At 41.0% G+C, this 18,349-nt stretch overlaps 1 protein-coding gene across 11 annotated transcripts in view; it reads left to right on the forward strand.

The window, feature by feature from the left end:
* Positions 1-18,349, forward strand: part of MYO1B (myosin IB) — a 190,905-nt gene that overhangs the window by 65,115 nt on the left and 107,441 nt on the right. For 4 of the 11 annotated variants that reach the window (XM_081581394.1, XM_081581397.1, XM_081581396.1 and 1 more), the window contains exon 1: positions 5,726-5,947. The exons of the other annotated variants lie outside the window; for them this stretch is intronic. In XM_081581394.1, coding sequence (XP_081437520.1) covers positions 5,889-5,947 — 59 coding nt within the window. In that variant the 5' untranslated portion in view covers positions 5,726-5,888. Of the gene's footprint in view, positions 1-5,725; positions 5,948-18,349 lie in introns of those variants that run through there. 11 annotated transcript variants of the gene reach the window in all.

Raw genomic sequence — 18,349 nt, forward strand, 5'->3', positions numbered from 1 at the left:
GCAGGTACCAGGCAAAAATCTCAGCCTTTTTGACCTTACATCCTAGCAGGGAGAGAGACCATAAACCAGAGAAGGAAATAAATGGTGTTGGAGATGGTGACAAGAACACAGGAGGCCTGTGTGGGAGTGGGAGTACCATGGCATACCGTTTTAAATAGGGCAGCCAGGGATGCCTTACTTACTGAGATTGTGATACTCCAATGGGTCCTGGAGATAAGGGAATGAGCCATTTGGAGGGACGAGTGTTCTGGCAGAGGGAACAGCAGGTGCCAAGGACTGAAGGAGAGAGACAGGTACAAAGACATGGCACGTCCTTGATCTCAATTCCTGTGATCTGCAGAGGCTGGGATGTAGGATGCATGCTGGGAAGGGGGATATATGTGGAAGAAGAAGAGCTGATCTGGGTCACAAAGGGCTTGTGTGCTAAGGATTTGCAATTTTAAGCAGGCAGGAGAAATAAGGTCAGCCTTGAGATTTGAACTGTCCTGGTGCCCCAGGGGAAGGGAACTCAAGGACAGTGAAGTTTAGGGATCTGGTTGGCTTTGGCAATAATCCAGGCCGGAAGGGACGAGGGCAGAGTCTCATCTGGAAATAGAACATTTCAGAGGCAAACCCGTAGAATCCAGTGGGAGTGACTTGGAGGGGTGGGAGGAAGCTCAGAGGCCAGTCTTGACTTCTGGCTGAGCTGGGGGTATGGATGCCAAGCAGTTAGCCCAAAGCTAAGCTAGTCTGGAGACAGCCTTGTAAAGCAGCTGTGGGTACTGGGAGTTGGCATGAACATGAAATGGGGCACTTCTTCCCTGGTATCTTCATATTTCCTGATCCAAGCATGTGGACGGAGCAGCTTGTCTGAACTTCTGGAAGAGAATGTGTGTGTAGACCTGCATTTTGAATATTGAATCCTTGCCACTCATGCTCAATCACTCAGCCTTACTTGTTTATAAATGTGCTTCTGAAAGGTTTTATGTAAAATTTGAATCCCTCATTAGTGTATGAAATTACCATGTAGCTGTTTTATTTTTAAGGTAATTATTTATTCCGAGTCCAGTTGTTTATGTCTCTTAACTCCTTGGCTCTGCAGTGCTTTGGTCTGATCTTTCTCCTCGGGTGATTAAGGTTTGGAAAGCAAATAGACCAGCATTTGCTGTGTGTGAACTCACCATCCTCATGTTTTCTACATTTAAGATCCAGAGTTACCTGTGTATATTTTTAAGAGAGTGCAGTTCTGTTTTCTTTTTGTTTGTTTGTTTTTGTAGTCTTGTTTTCTTATTCCTTAAACCTGGTGGCTTTGAAATTTTAGCATGGAGAAATTCACTGATGTCATCAATTCTCATGGTCCCTTATCACTTACTTGTTTGCTTTATTCCCTCATGGCCTAAGAGCAGATGTTGTGTGTTTTCTGATACCAAAGGTATGGTTATTTCCAACACCAACCAGTTATCTGACACCAGCTGGCAATTAAATTCTGGCACTAACTACCAGAGTTATTGCAGATCCCACAGGTCAGAGGCTCTGCCCCACAAGTTGGCCCCCGCTTCTGATGCCAGCAGAAAATGAAGTGCCCAGGCCCCCCAACACTTCAAGAGCTGACTGCAAATTTGGGGGCTTCTGCATCCCCCTTCAAGTTCAGTACTTTGCTAGAATGACTCATAGAACTCAAGAAAACACTTACACTTATTGATTTATTATAAAGGATGGGCTTCCCAGGTGGTGCTAGTGATAAAGAACCCACTTGCCAATGCAGGAGACCTAAGAGACATAGGTTCGATTCCTGGGTTGGGAAGATCTGGAGAAGGACATGGCAACCCACTCCAGTATTCTTGCCTGGAGAATCCTATGGACAGAGGACCTTACAGTCCATGGGGTCTCACAGTGTTAGTTGCTTAGTCGTATCCGACTCTTTGTGACCCCATGGACTGTAGCTCACCATGTGGTCTATTGGGTTTCTAAGAGTTGGGCATGACTGAAGTGACTCAGCATTATAAAGGATACAACTCAGAAACAACCACATGGAAGAAATGCATAGCACAAAGTATAGGGAAAAGAAGTGCAGTTTCCGTGCCCTCTCTGGGTGGATCAGCTCCCCAGCACATTAGTGCCTTCAACCCAGAAGCTTCTGAATCTCCTTGTTGAAGGGTTTTATAACCTAATCTGTAGCCACCCCCACCTGCTTCCTGGAAGTGGGGAGTGGGGGCTGAAAGACCTCCTCCCCTCTAATCATACATTTGGTCTTTCTGGTGACCAGTCCCCAAGCTGAAGCAATTTGCGGATCCCGCTGTGAGTCACCTCATTAGTATAAACTCAGGTGTGGGCAAAAGGGGCTTGTTATGAATAACAGAAGACTTCCCTGTTACTCAGGAAATTCCAAGGGTTTTAGGAGCTCTGTGCCAGGAACCGGAGTCAAAGACCAAATGTATTTCTTCTTATACTAGAGATGGGCTTCCCAGGTGGCTCTAGTGGTAAAGAACCTGCCTGTCAACGCAGGAGACCTAAGAGATGCAGATTCGATCCCTGGGTTGGGAAGACCCCCGGGAGGAGGGCACAGCAATCCACTCCGGTATTCTTGCCTGGAGAATCACATGGACAGAGGAGCCTGGTGGGCTATAGTCCATAGGGTCGCACAGAGTCGGACATGACTTGAAACGACTTAGCATGCACATGCCACAGATTGGTACGTGTGGATACACCCTTCTTGAGAAGCATAGGAAGCTTGCCCTGAAATACTTGCATGTTGGCTTCCTGAAGCCAGGTTCAGTTCAGTTCAGTCACTCAGTCGTGTCCGACTCTTTGCGACCCCATGAACTGCAGCATGCCAGACCTCCCTGTCCATCACCAACTGCCGGAGTCTACCTAAACCCATGTCCATTGAGTCGGTGATGCCATCCAACCATCTCATCCTCTGTTGTCCCCTTCTCCTGCCCTCAATCTTTCCCAGTATCAGGGTCTTTTCAAGTGGATCAGCTCTTCGCATCAGGTGGCCAAAGTATTGGAGTTTCAGCTTCAACATCAGTCCTTCCAGTGAACACCCAGGGCTGATCTCCTTTAGGATGGACTAGTTGGATCTCCTTGAAGCCAGATTAATGTCACAGTTTCTGTAAAGTGTTCTAGAAAGCTGAATTCGTGGGGACTCCTTTTTATAAGCAATATCTTACGTAGTTCAGCCTATGGGGAGTTCAGTTCTGTAAACACTGAGAATTATAAAGACTGTGCTGTCCAGTCCACTCTCAGGTCTGTTGTCCACGTTGGCCCTGGAGGAGATGGGCATCCAGCCCCTCTCATGCCCTCAGGACATCGTCCTGTGATTATCTCCCCACTGTGCCCTGTTATCAACCTTTTCTTCTCCTCCTTCCATTCCCACCAACATACATGCTGTAATATTTCTCTTGATTCCATGTCTCTGAGCTATCACACTGTTTGTTTCCCTTTATTATAAAACTTTCTGAAGAAGTTGCACATGTGTGTTGCCTCCAGTTTATCTCCTTTTCTTTATTCTCTTTAGTCAGGCATATATTTCTCTTCTCCATGAAAACTGTGCTTTATCAAGGTCATCTGTGACCTCCATGTCATCAACTCCAGTAGTCAATTTTGAATTCTCTCCTTCCTTTAATTATCAATCATATTGGACAGTGTGACCAGTTCCTTCTGAAACCCTGTTTGAATTTGGCTTTCTGGCCTCCACACTTTCAGTTTTCCCCCTAGCAGGCTGGCTGTTCCATTTGCTGGGTGGAAGGCTGGATGTGCCTGTACCTCTGAAAGTTGGCACCTCCGAGGGCTCAGCTTGGGGCCTTTTCCTTCTCCTCTGTAGACACTTAGAGGAACCCACATGGGCTTCAAAGATGCACTGATGCCCCCAGATTTAGGTCTCCAGCTGGACCTCAACCCCTAGCTCCTGGTGACTTAACTATATTCAACCCTTCAGTATAAATGAACTTCAGCTGCTTCAGACTGGAGGGTGGGTTGCCCCCTCCACCTCCTCTTTCTCATCTCTGGCAGTGGCAGCACCATCCTTTGGCTACTTATGCCACAAACCTTTTCTTCCTTTTCTCTCCCACCCCACATTCAGTTCACTTGTTGGCACTGCCTGTATAGATCCCTATCTCACCACCGCTGCCATCGTGCTTGTCCAGGCCACCAGCCTTTCCCACTTAGATTACTGTGGGAGCCTCCTGGCTGGGCTTCCTGTTTCAGCTCTCCCGGTGTCTCTACCCACACCTCAATACCTCAACCATCTTTTGCCCAAAAATGTGATGGCTGCTGGCTAAAGTGATCTTTCTTAAAGATGCCCATTGGCTTGCTTTTCTCTGCTGCCCAGAAACCTGCAGTGCCTCACATGTGGTCTCCAGGGCTCCAGTTGATGGGGGTACCAATCTCCTGACTGCACATGTTACTTTTCATCCCTGTGCTTTAGCCACGTCGGCCTCCTCTCTGCTCATCTCACGTGCCACACACTCTGTCACTCTCTCCCCTTAAAGGGACCAACGTGTTTGTTATCTCACTTCAGTTGTATATGTGTGTGCTTAGTTGCTCAGTCGTGTCCCACTTTTTGTGACCTCATGGACTGTAGCCCTCCAGACTCCTTTGTTTGTGGGATTTTTCAGGCAACAATACTGGAGTGGCCAGTATTGCCATTTCCTTCTCCAGGGGATCTTCCTGACCCAGGGATCGAACCCTGGTCTCTTGAATTGCAGGTGAATTCTTTACCATCTGAGCCACTAGAGAAGCCCTCTCACTTCAGTTAGGAAACTCCTTAACCGTCCACGATTACCTAAAATACTTAAAATAGCAGTCCGTGCCCCAGCCACTCACTGTCCCCTGAGACTGTTTTACTTTCTTCATTTATCATCTGACATTTCACGAGGTGTCTGTTGCGTCTCTATTATGTGTCTCCTATATTTGAATGTTATCTCTAGGAGAGCAGGGGCTGTGTTTATTTTACATATCCATGTATCCATAGCGATTAGAATAATGCCTGTCCCATAGCAGCCGTTCCGTTAAGTGTTTGTTGAATGAGTGACTGATTTAATGACTATGGGGAGCCTACTCTTTAGTTAGAAACTGTGTATAGAAGATACAGATGGTTTTTGTTTCCAAGAATCTCAGGCTAGTTGGGAGGAGAAAGGAATGGCTCCATAAACAGGTCATTTTAATATAATAGCGTACTTGGAATGATAGGAAATAAGGTGGAAGCACAAAAGATTGGTGTGTCCAAAGATTCTGAAGGTGCCACCTGTGTTGAGTCTTCAAGAAGGAATTCTAGAAATCGATGGCCACTGTAAAGTATAATAACAATCTGTATAGAAGAAAAAGCAAAGGACTACTTTTGGCTAAGGCACAGTGCGCCAGGATGATAGGAAGGTATGTGAGGAAGGGAAAAGGTGTTTGAGTTGAGATGATAGCCATATGTAGAACTCTTTTTTTACAAAAATAAAACATTCAAATACCAGTCTACTTGAATCACTGGGAGGATTGAAGGATTATGTTTATTCTAAACTAACAGGAGGAGGGTTTGGGATGAGGGCATTACTTAAAATTACAAGCTTATGTGTCTGAAAAAACTGCCATCTTGCATTTTCAGTCACCAATTGGAAAAAAAAATGTCAGGCTTGTCAGATATGCCTAAATATGTATGTGTGTAAATGCAGTGTTTTAATGAATGAGTGGTAAATGACTGAATGTTGAAATGAATTTTATAAGTGTAAACAGATGTTAATTCATTATGTTTTATGACAAAACCTCTAGTTGCTATGGGTGATGAATCATGTTATTCAGGAGGAAGAGCATTTGATGTCCAGTAAGCCTGATTTTCAGTCATCATTGACTTCTGCAAAGGATGTACTCTCCTTTGAATATGGAATCCTTCCCTTGGGAGATTCCTGTTCAGTGTCCAAATGCCTGGGCGGTCAGCTGGAGATCTGAAAAGAATACACTCAATTACATTGAGAACATTGTAAGCCCTATTGATGGTTTGATTTAATTTCACAAAAAGCAGTAGAGGCGTAAGTTAGAATGTATACATTTTCTACTAATCTTTTCCCTTTAGTCCACCTCAACAGCAAAACATTAGAAAGTACCTGGAGGGAGGGAAGGTTTGGCTGGTTTGTACCAGGTATGTGTGTTAGTCGCTTGGTTGTGTCCGACTCTTTGCAGCTACATGGACTGTAGCCCACCAGGCTCCTCTGTCCATAGGATTCTCCAGGCAAGAATACTGTAGTGGGTTGCCATTCCCTTCTCCATGGCATCTTCCTGACCCAGATATCGAACCCCAATCTCCTGAGTTTTAGGCGAATTCTTTACTGTATGAGCCACCAGAGAAGCCACAGTTTGTACCATGGGCTTTTATTTTTGGGGAACACAGACATGCATCCTCCTAGGTTACCTACTTAAGACCTAGATGGCCACTGGATGAGTCCATTTCCACTTCTGTCATCTATATTTTCATGAAGCGTGGGTTACTAAGGGCTTTTGAATGTTTCCTTAGGACTTGCTAATTTTTAAGCTGTTGCTGTGACTGCTTTCAAAGGACAGATTCTTGTCTCATACACGCTGCCTCACATTCTGTTCTTCAGTGTTGCTGCTGCTTCTCTCTATGTTTAGAATTGCCTTGGCCATTGTTAATAGCAGAGACTTAAATGTAATTTATATGTGTGAATAGCATTATGAATAAAAACAAGGATATTAAAAATGGCAGAATCCCACTCATGGTCAGAGAAACATATTAATGAAAACATTACTGAAGTATAAAGTTGTTAGGACATAAATCATAAAATGAACCCATTTAGCTATTTAAGATTACTCGATATGGGTGAGTCATTGCTGTCTGGTTACTCATTACCTGAAGCACGGGTATAAGGAAGGAGGAAGTGTGGAGATGTCTCTGGGTGTTTCTTGGGCATCTCTCCTAAACAAATAGAAAATGGTGTATAATGCTTTGAACATTTTCTTCCTTTTCAGAGTGTAATATGATTGTCATTATAATAGTATCCTATCAGTGATTGTATCTTACAGGCATAGATCAGGTAGTATAAATGAATCTTCAGATTTGAAAATTTGTCACTTTAAAGATTCTTTCCTTGCTGTTTGCATATATCTGGCATTGATCTTGAACAGAACTTCCAAAATTAAAGTCAGTCCTACGTGAAAATTTTGGCTGAAAATAGGTTGAGTTTGAATAAATTTGACTGGGGGTCTGTTAGTTGTAAGCTTTCCTTTTCTTGGCCTCTCCTCACCTGTCTTGCTGTTGCTTTCATTTTTCCTTCTTTTTAGCCACCCTGGTTGTGTATTGTTTCACTCACTTCATTCTTAACCATGTGTTCAAATCCTACTCATCTTTCAGGACGCATCCAGGGTACACCTGCATTTTGAAGCCATTTCCCAAAAGGCCACTTGGTGGTTCTAACATGTATTTTCCATAGCATGCATTATGTCAGAGTTGTATGGACTTTATTGTATACTGTCTTATATATTTCATTAATTGTTTCTGATTTAAGTATTGGACAAGAGGGAGCATCTTTTGAGCAGGGACTAAACAGTTATAATTATTTTCTTGTCTCAAGATCTTGGGTCTTAAAATCCATCCAATATGTGTGTTTATCTATTGTATAGTTTTCATTATGAAACATCCACAAGAACAAGAACTTTACAAATATGATAAAGACCTGTAAATAGAAATTCTGATATTTTATATCCATATTCCAGTGGCTTATCTTAGGCATACCCTGGGATGCCCATATCTCACTTTGGAGACCTAGAGTTAGGGACACATTAGGGACGCAGGAAATATTTATTTTTAGCCTTCAACTGTTTTCTGAGGGTTGTTAACAAATTTTCTACCTGTCCAAAATAAAACTCAAGGCAATATTGTATGTTTTATATCTAGTTAGGGACTATCAGGGATGTATTAGAATAAGATAGGTTATGCTTGGACAACAAGCCTTCACACCTCAAGACATAATACAGTGAAAGTTTGCTTGTCACTGATAGCACAGTCTGATGGGGGTCAGATGGCTCTCCTCAGAGGCTCTCCTCTGAGTGGTGACTCATATTCAGGCTGTAGTTGTAGCAACTGGAACACGTGGCTTTTAAGTTTGCTGTGGGAGGTAGAGAGAGAGCATGATCAACCCTTTCCTCATTGGTTGGTGTGTGGTCACATGGGCCCAGCCTCCTGCAAAGTAAGCTGGAAAATGCACCCAGGAAGTAGAAGATGGAATGGGATTTAGTCAATATGTGTCATGGCCTCCTATTTGCTAGGATGATCTGTTCATTTCTCGAGGGTTGTTGCTGTTTAATAATTCAACTCATGGTTTAACAAGTAAAGCAAGCTTCTGCGTGAATTTAAACATGAATTCAGTAGTAGAAAGAAAATGAGTCCTCTTAAAGTACTGTCAAATATTTCCCTTGTAATGATTATAATCACTGTGGATTTTCACATTTCCATTTGGATCTCATTTGAATGCATTTTAAACTACAAAAGTAAAACTGTTCACTCATTTTTCCTGTTTCTGTTGTTATCCCTTTCCTTTTTTTCACTCAGCAGAGAGTAATGGTTTATTCGTTTACTATGAACAAAGTTTTTAGTAGTGTCCAATTTCATTGCTGTTGTTTACAGAAGTAGTTAATATATGAATATTTGAAGATGTGTGTAAATGCTTTGATGGTTTATGCCAGTAGATCTGTCTTTGGTCCAATTCCCATATTATCGATTTTCTTGGAACAAATATGTTTATTGAGAATTTTAGAAAATTAAATGCTAATCTCATCTATGTTAATTCACATATTCATCTATTGAGAATTGTGGCAAAATGGTTCTGACCAGCTTTGAAACTTAAGCCAGTGTAGTGTTAATTTTTTTGGATTCAACTCTTCTGAGAATGAATGAATAAAAATCAATTTCCCTTACATTGTGGAATTTAAGTTGTGTTTAAGGACAACTTTAGTGAAATTCTTTTTCCAAATATGAGTGTAGTCAAAGGTGGAAGTTGAAGAAATATTAAAATTTTAAAGATGGATGCAGAAGAATTTTAATATTACTTCTGACCAATAAATTTTAATTTTAAAGCAATCATATTAATTTTCATGGTGGGAAAACCAAAAACCATAAATAAATAAATAATGTCACTCCCAATAAGTAATGTCACTCTGTAGTTTCATCTTATGTAATATAGATGATACATTACTTTTTAAATTTTACTTCTAGTTTATAACAGTCATTCTCTTGTTAACTTTGGTCATGATTAAGTACTTTGCAAAAATGCTTATGGTATATCCTTTACATACGTTTCTTGGATCTTCTTGATCTGGAAAAATACACTTGGTTTTGGTAAACAGTTTTATTGGATATAAAGATTTTTTTTTTAAAGAATCACTTTATTAAGTATAATTGACATGCAAAACACTGGTATATTTAATGTATATAACTTAGTTTGAAGTATACACCTATAAAACCACCTTGAAACATAATCTTGAAAACAATTGTTTCCTAGATTTTGGAAACATCTTTTATCTTAGAATGGGGCAGCTAAGAAAAGAAAGCACAAATACTAAGTCATAAAATATAAATATTTTGTGCAAGCTTTTAAAACATTTTCTTAGCTATACACACACACACACACACACGTATGATAAGATTATACATAAGTAAATAATGCTTTGCAAATCCTTGCCACATTGTTCAGCTCTGTTTAGAAAGAAAGTGAAGTTGCTCAGTCATGTCCGACTCTTTGTGACCCTATGGACTGTAGCCTCTGTCCATGGGATTTTCCAGGCAAGAGTACTGGAGTGGGTTGCCATTTCCTTCTCCAGGATATAATGATCTCAAGCATGGCCTTACTAGCATGGGAGATGAGTGCAATTGTTCGATGGTTAGCACATTCTTTAGTACTACCTTTCCTGGGAATTGGGATGAAGATTGACCTTTTCCAGTCCTGTGGCCACTGCTGAGTCTGCAGATTTGCTGGCGTATTGAATCCAATTGCTTGATGGCATCATCCTTAAAGGTTTTGAATAGGTCTACTGGAATTCCATCGCATCCACTAGCTTTATTAACAGCAGTGCTTCCTAAGTCCCACTTGACTTCGCTGTGCAGAATATCTGACTCTGGGTGGCTGACCACACCATCGAAGTAATCCGGTTCATTTGGATCTTTTTTGTACAGTTTTTCCGTGTATTCTTTCAATCTCTTCTTGATCTCTTCAGTGTCTACTGTACCCATAGGTATGATTAAAAATCATTGTCAATCAATTCTTTGCAGACATCAAATAGAACATTAAAATATCATTTAGTTAAATTAAAATAGGATTCTGTTTAACTGTTAACCTAGATGCACACTTGCATACCGAGGGTTTTGTACTCTCTCTTCTCTCTGCTTGGAATGCCCCAGCCCCTGCAGCGTGTGTGTGTCTCTGTCTGTCTCTCTCCACATGTCCTCCTCCCTCACCTTCCTTGAGTCTTTGCTCACATGCTACCTTCTTATTGGGTCCTTCCATTGTTATCCTCTAACAGTTTCATCCTGGTTTCCTTTTCTGTTCTGCCCCAGCATTTGCCATCCTTCTTGCTTGCTTTGTTTCTCTCTTTTACCAACTTCTGGTACATTATACTTTACTTAGTTTCATTATTGCCTGCCTTCCCCTCCACATCACCCACAGAAGCTTCGATCCATATTCATTGCTACATTCTCAGTGGCTGACACATATTAAACAGTATGTAATATCAGTTAATTAGGTTAAATAAACCTTTAATCATATGTTCAGAAATTTCTGATATTCTAGGAATTCATATCAAAAAATGAAGCTAGACTGGAAGGACTCTGCTTGGATATCTCAGCTTGCTATTTAGTAACTTCTGAAAAAAGAAAAAAGAGAAAATTTTCAAATGGTATGGTTTTAAAATTTAGAAGCCACCTTCTTTAAGGATTCACAACAGAGAAGAGAAAACAGTAAAATTATTCAAGTACGAGATATGAATGTAATAATATTATATTTAAATGTCCACAGATAAACTTGTGCTGTCAGTAGACTTATTGTTGGTGGTTTTGAGTTGTGAATGCTAACAAAGAATTTGTGAATGGGAAATAGTTTAATTCTAAGGTTCCTTTCAACTCTGAACTCCTATGAGTATATGATCTTCCTATTTAAGAAATGTAGAGTGTATTTTAGGAAAACTTTCATTAGAAAAAAACATTTTTAATGTTACTGATTTTTTTAAATGTCAGTTGGTTCAGTTGTTTAGAATAACTAGGTAATAGGTTGTATATGTGCGTCCCTGGTAGCTCAGCTGGTAAAGAATCTGCCTGCAACGCAGGAGACACTGGTTCAATTCCTGGGTCGGGAAGATCCTCTTGAGAAGGGATAGACTACCCACTGTAGTATTCTTGGGCTTCCCTGGTAGCTCAGATGGTAAAGAATCCGCCTGCAATGCGGGAGACCTGGGTTCCATCCCTGGACTGGGAAAACTCCCCTGGAGGAGGGCATGGCAACCCACTCCAGTATTCTTGCTTGGAGAACCCCCATGGACGGAGGAGCCTGGCGGGCTACAGTCCATGGGGTTGCAAAGAGTCTGACACAAATGAGCGACTAAGCACAGCACAGGGTGTATATGGGACCATTTGATTCTTTAGTTTCTGAGGTCACAGTCTAAATTAGGGAAATTGAAGATTAATTAACATATCTAGATTTAAAGTCTAGTTTTGCCCTTTTCCAACTTCATTGTCAGTTGGGCACTTGTGACAAACTTTTCTGTATCAGGGTGATGTACCTGCAAGGTCTTATTTACATGGAAAAGAAGGCAGATCTTCTCTAATTCTCTTTATAGAGATAACTTTCAAGAAGTAAGTCTTAGTAACTCTCTTTGAGTTACGGGTGACTAGAATTTGTTTATTATACTCTGGAAATCTTAGTGAATGGAATAGTACATTTTCACAAGCACACACCTCATTTCTCAGCATCTCCATAAAAGCATGTAAGGAAAGAGTCCTCTTGGAATTGGCAAGAAAGGAGAATATTGGAGTTTTTCAGAAGAGATGGGCAGTTTTGAGGTGATTGGGTGATGGGTTAGGGGAAAGCCTAGATTTAGGAATGAACAGATATAGAATCCATGCCAACAGTCACCCATTCAGAGTTTCTCTTTATGTAACATGAGGTGGGGCAATAGTCTTGAGGTTTCTCTTGACTCAGTGTTGCTATGATTTTTAAACTGTAGTCTTTTACTTCTGATGAACCTATGTCTATCTGTTTGCACACTGAAGGTTTTTTGAGATTTGTGAATTTGAATGTTACAGTTTTAAGTGAATAAATGAAAAATTTCTGGGGAAATTGCCATTCTTAGCTATACTTTACGTGAGCTCATATATTTTGAGGGAGGTCTGTCTATCTACCTACTTGTCTATCCTCCCCCCTCCAAAAAAAAAATGAAGACGAACTTGACATGTATTCATGGATTTTAGTCACAACAATGTCAGTATTTGGTCTTTTATCTAATTTTTTTATTAGAATATGATTGCTTTATAGTTTTTAGTTTTCTGCTGTACAATGAAGTGAATCAGCTTTATATATACATTTAAAGATATGTGAAGAGTATGAATGGGAACTAATTGTTTTATCTCCTCACGTTGAAAACTGATTGAAAGCAGCTTACTATTTTACAGTCAATGTTTTAAAATGATAGCTTTCAAAAAGCCAGAGCAGGTTGGTTTTTTGGTGTGTTTTTTTTTTTTTTTTTTTGGAGCATGAGCCACCTGTTCTCCTTGCTTGGCCCTGTAATGAACTTTTCCTTTACTTTAAAAAAATAGAAAAAAAGCAAAGGAAACAGAAATAATGAGACCAAAGCAAAAGTTAATACCATGCTGTTCTCTATGGTTATTGAACTTGGATTTTTCATTTCCTGGTGGTCAAAACAAAAAGGGGAATATGATCAGTTACAAAATCCTTTTTGCACACAAGATCAAAGTACTTGAGTTGCTCAAGAGAAAAGTTTTCCTTACCAGTTAGTTTTAAAAGAGATTTTGAAGTCTTATAAAGGACTTACGAAGTGAAGGATAGCATCTTGAGCAACACCTCCCAAAATTTCTCTGCAGAAAATAAAGTAGTTAATTTTATATGGCTACTTTTTATGTCACTTCACTAAGTAGAAGCAGAGGACGTAAGACCAAAGCACAGTTTTGCAAAAGCAAGTCTGTAAGACACTGAAGTCAGTGATTGGTTATCCTTGACTGCTCCTCAGGACCCCCACAGAATTCCATCACATCTGTGGAGGGTGGGGAAAGGGTAGCAAGGCATCAGCTCCCCGGGTGATTCTAATGTGCGTCCAAGGTTGAGAACCACCAGTACAGGTACCTAGGTTACTGATGGTTTGGCTTGATTCAGAAATACAAGGAACAGATGGATTGCAGTTTCTCCCTCAGGTGATAATCTGTGACAGTTTTGTATGTTCCCTTATTTGTTTTCAGTTTTTTCATAACTGGGCTTTGAATTAATGGCAGTCTGCTGACAGAGATGATATTCTTTGGAAAGAGCCCAGAATACACGTACTCTGTTGTCAGGAAAAGGTAGAGCCTTAATTTGGAAATAAGGTTGTCATTATTTTATGAAAGTTGAAGAAGCAAACCAAGACTCATTTGAATAGGTGGCTGCCTCCTCTCTGTAGAGTTGTGGGCTACAGACATGACAATAGGAGATTCTCTAGACTGGAACTAGTTTACAGTGATGTTTAGGCAACCATGAAGGGTATAGGTATGGTCCCAGTCTTTGGGTCTGGGGAGTTACTGCAGAGATTGGTATCTCCTCAGTTGGTAGGTATTTGAAGTACATGTATCTGGAGAGAACAGTCGTGTATGTGTCTGTGTGTGTCTGTGTGTCTGTGTGTGTCTGTGTCTGGAGAGAACAGTCGTGTGTGTGTGTGTGTGTGTGTGTGTGTGTGTGTGTTTAACCTTAAACAGTAAGTTTAGGGACCATAGGTCTTAATGGCAAAAGAGACACATGAAAAAGGGACAGAGGGTTGTGACTGTAGCTTTTCTAAGCAGTCTTGTAACCAGTTTAAGTTTCAAAGATTTGATGTGTGGAGTCTTTGAAGATTTATTGGTTTATTCATCTGACAAAAATTTTGAGTGCCCCACCTCTGCCTGTCCCAGTGCTTTTCTTGGTATAGAAACTCTGCTCTGATGAACATAAATTCCAGAACAGTGAAACTCCATTCCTTCTTCCAGTGGAATCTTTTGCTGTGGGAGCTGAAGGGAACTGTGCTGGGTGACTCTGAACAGAGTCAGGGCTGTGGAGGGAGAGCCTTGAACTTGATGGTCTGGATGGTAAGGATAGCCTCATTTTCATCTACGTGTCCTCTGATGCTGGGTGCGTGGTTCCTGGTGGGTTGTACTTGACTGATAGATATTGGCTGTAGAATCTGAGAAGCACGTTAGGATAAACATGATGATTTGCTCAAGGAGGTCCTTGCAGAGGGGCTATACATATTTTGGAGAGGAGTGGGACTATCAGTTGAGGGCTCTGAGAAGCAGTAGGAGCAGAATCTTTTCATCAAGCAGTTCTGGAAATAACCCTGGTAGCTTTTGCCTCTTAGTTCAAGAACTGTAACAGCAAGGTCCTAGAGTGTTACCAGGGCAAATATAATCACTCCTTGCCTTTGTAAAGCATAGGATTTTAGATGATCATTTGCCTGTGTCTTTAAACAGAATCTGTATGGATTAACATTAGGGAGAACTGCTAGATAGTAAGAAACCTAAATGAAAAATTTCAGCTAGAAAATATAACGTAGAGTCCCAGTTCTCTTCAACTTTCTTCTCTTCAACTTTCTTCTCTGAGTATTTTAAATCCATAAGTCTTTTTCTTTGTAGAGATGTGAATGTGCACTCTCATATGCATACTTGAATAACATTTCTTTTAATTTCTCCCTAACTTAGTTACAAATAGTTGATAAACTTGGAGTTTGAAAATGCCATACAGTGATGCTGTCAATTTCTTACATGACTAGGAGAGAAGACTACGTTAGGATTCATTTCACAAATTTATTCTGACCATACACCGTGTATCATCCACTGAGATGAGGAGTCATAATTTCTGCTCTCAAGGGAGAAAAGCAAAAAAAAGTTCTCCAGAAATTTAAACCACATGTTAAGGATACAATAGATATACAAATGGGATTTTTGTAGGTTTGTAGGCAACGTTCTCTTTGAACAAGGGGAATCCCTGAGGATTTCCAGAAGAGAGTGTTTGGCGGGGACAGTGGGGGCAGAAGAGGAACTAACAGGGAGATAAAACAGGAGACAGAACGGATCTTGCTCTTGGGAGGGGCTTGGCTTCTTTAGCACACCAGTGAGAAATAAATCGCATAGAGACTGGATTCTGGGTGGGTGACCTGCCTGATTTTGACCCCTTGCGCCAGAAAACAATAGGGATATACATGAAGGACTTTTTTAAGTGCTTCATGTTTTAGTCACTAAGTGGTGTGACTCTTTGCAACCCCATGGACTGTGGCCCATCAGTTTCTTTGTCCATGGAATTTCCCAGGCAAGCATACTGGAGTGGGTTGCCATTTCCTACTCCAGGGGATCTTCTGAGTCTTGAGCTTATACTCTATAATAAAAACATACCCTGGCACTGTGCATAGCCTTTAGGGACCCAGTATTTGTATCCAGAGCACCTGGGGGCATGGTCTCATCTCATCAGAATCTTTTGTCCCTACTGCGCTCATCTGGGAGGATTTCTGCTGGCTTCCAGGACTTTATTCTTAGTATTTCAGAGTTTAGTTTTTTAGGACAATGTCTTTATCAGATGACTTTTTGTCCTTCAATCACATGGTAATGATACTAACTGCCCACTTGCAGATCTGAGTCTTTCTCTGAAATATCCGTGTTTATGGCATTTCAAGGCAGTCATTTCCTTGTGGCCACTTTGCAGACACTGTGACCTAGCTTAAGAATCTTGAAAGCAGATGTTTGCATGCTCTGTGTTTTAAGTCCATTCTGGAGCTGTGCCTTCTGTGTGCTGCAGTGATAACGAGAGTTGTTTCAGACCCCTTTCTGAGTGTTAGGGCACTTTGTGGGTATCAGCATTAAATCTTTCTCCAGCAGTAGCTCAAAGCATTGTTGCTTTGTCATCCCCTGCCTCAAGTGTGGGCCAGAGAAGCTTGTGGAGGAGGGAGTGACCTGCTCACATTTTAGAAGGAGGAGGGTTGTGGGGAAGCCAGCCTACAGACAGAGTGGCATATGGTATTTTTGGTTTACCCATTCTTACGTGGCCACTTTGAAGCCATTTTTGAAAGGCAGATATTTTAGCATAAGACACACACACACACACACACACACACACACACACACACACGTTAAAGTTAACCAAATGCTGTCCAGAGCAGACTTCCTAGCATCTTACAAGCCTGCCTTATGTTATTGTTGAAGCCCCTTCCTTGTGAAGCGGAGCAGAGGTAGAGTAAAAGAAGGAGTGGGTGTGAAATCTGTCTGGGAGCCACACCCAAGTGAAGAGTAGTCATCCTTGGTCATCCTCTCAGAGAGGGCTCTCCGTCACCCCAAGCCCGGAGCCCATTCATTGTCTGAGGGGGCTTCTGTCTCAGTAGTCTGTTTCATAATCCTCTGATTTCCTCCCTTTAGTCTCTTAAGTTTCTTTTTAAAATTGAGACATGGATTTGGCCATGTAATTTTTTTTTTTTTTTTTTCGCCCTGTTTGGAAATTCAGAAGAAAGGTTTCTGCATTTTGTCTTTGTCCTAAATTTGTAAACCTTATTGGAATAGGTACATATTAAACTCTGGTGGTTTGTGGGCCAGTAGAGCCCTTTAGGATCACTCCAGTTCCTTCCAGACCACTATGAAATCCTCATCATGTGTTCAGTACTGGTGCTAAGCAAAATAAATGCATTATACTTAACATCACAGTGCTCCATAGGATCATAGTTTTGGAAGACAGGATCGATACAACCTAGCTTTGAGTTTAACAAATTTGGGGGAAAAGCTTTGTCACAGAAACACGAACAATCAAGAAGTTAAACCTGGATACAACGACATCAGGGGAGAAAGTCATGTCAATGAAAAATGGCCTCAATTTTTGACAGTGTTGTATCAAGATGGCTTGTGAAAAGTGTCTTACTTGGATATAGAAAACCCCTTTAAGAGTTACCAAAGCTCAGGCCAGAAATGAGGAAGTCATCTAAGGCAATAAAAAACTAGTGATGGAGAGGAGAGAAAGGGGTAGATTTGAAGGGTATACGGAGTACCTGTGTGAAAGAATCAAATAAAATTTTAATTAAAATATTTTTTTTTCTAGTACCGGCATCCCTCAAGCTTTAGGAAATGGATTTCTTGTTGTTTTTTTAAGTAAGCCACATAGACCAAGTGACTTGTCCTCAAATGACTGAATTATTGTCTCGTTAGATAGTATGTGATTTCTCTAAACTGAGCAACCCGTGGGTGAGGATGACATCGTTTATATTCCTCTGCCTGAAACACTCCATGGCACATAGAATGCTTACTGAATTAACGAGTACTAAATTCTCTTAAAATTATTTCCCAAGAGGTTTCTTCCCTTACAATATCATGATATAAATTTAGCTAATTTTAAGAAGTTTCATTATTATTTTGCCAATTCACTTTCTTTTCTTCACAGCAGTATACATAAGCTCAGGCAATTGCATTGTGTGTACACGGTGATCTACGTGTGTGTGTATGTATGTACATGTATCTCTTTGTAACCAAAAATCTTAATCTTAATATTGGATAGGCCAAAAAGTTTGTTCAGGTTTTTTCTATAAGACGTTATGGGAAAACCTGAATGAACTTTTTGGCCAACCCTATATTTGTGATTTCACTGAATTTTGTATCCACTCTATGAAATGGTGGTGGATCTGTCTCTCCAGATGTGAGTCGATTTGTGAGCCTGATTCTATAACATGCAATCTTAGCCCCATCTGGCCTTTCAGTCCTTTATTTAGATCCTGTGGCCTCTGTATAAGGGGCACCTTCTGCCAAGTCTGTCGGGCTGGAAAGCTAACAGCTTCTTCAAAGCTTTCACTGCTGCCCATTCCCTCTCCTCTGTGCTTTTTTTTTTTTTTTTAATCCAAAGCAGGTGTGCTTGGGGTTCCCGTTCAGAGGCCATCTCTGCTCAGAGTGTTCCACGATGACCGCAGCTGCATTTCTCGGCACTTCTTCAGTACAGGCTGCCATGCAGGGTGCTCAGCACAGCATCTCCTAGTGTGGATGGGTGTCCCTGTGTTTCTATTCCTCTCTCTCTTACTGGAGGGAAGCTGAGACTCCACCTCACGTCATTGTATCCTGTGTATATACCTGGCGATTGGGGCTATCATAACTTGATGATGCAGAGTGCTTGACATTTGAATGTTG

The sequence above is a fragment of the Giraffa tippelskirchi genome, chromosome 3, assembly GCF_054371585.1.
Source record: "Giraffa tippelskirchi isolate mGirTip1 chromosome 3, T2T-mGirTip1v1.2.pri, whole genome shotgun sequence".
Lineage (NCBI taxonomy): Eukaryota > Metazoa > Chordata > Mammalia > Artiodactyla > Giraffidae > Giraffa > Giraffa tippelskirchi.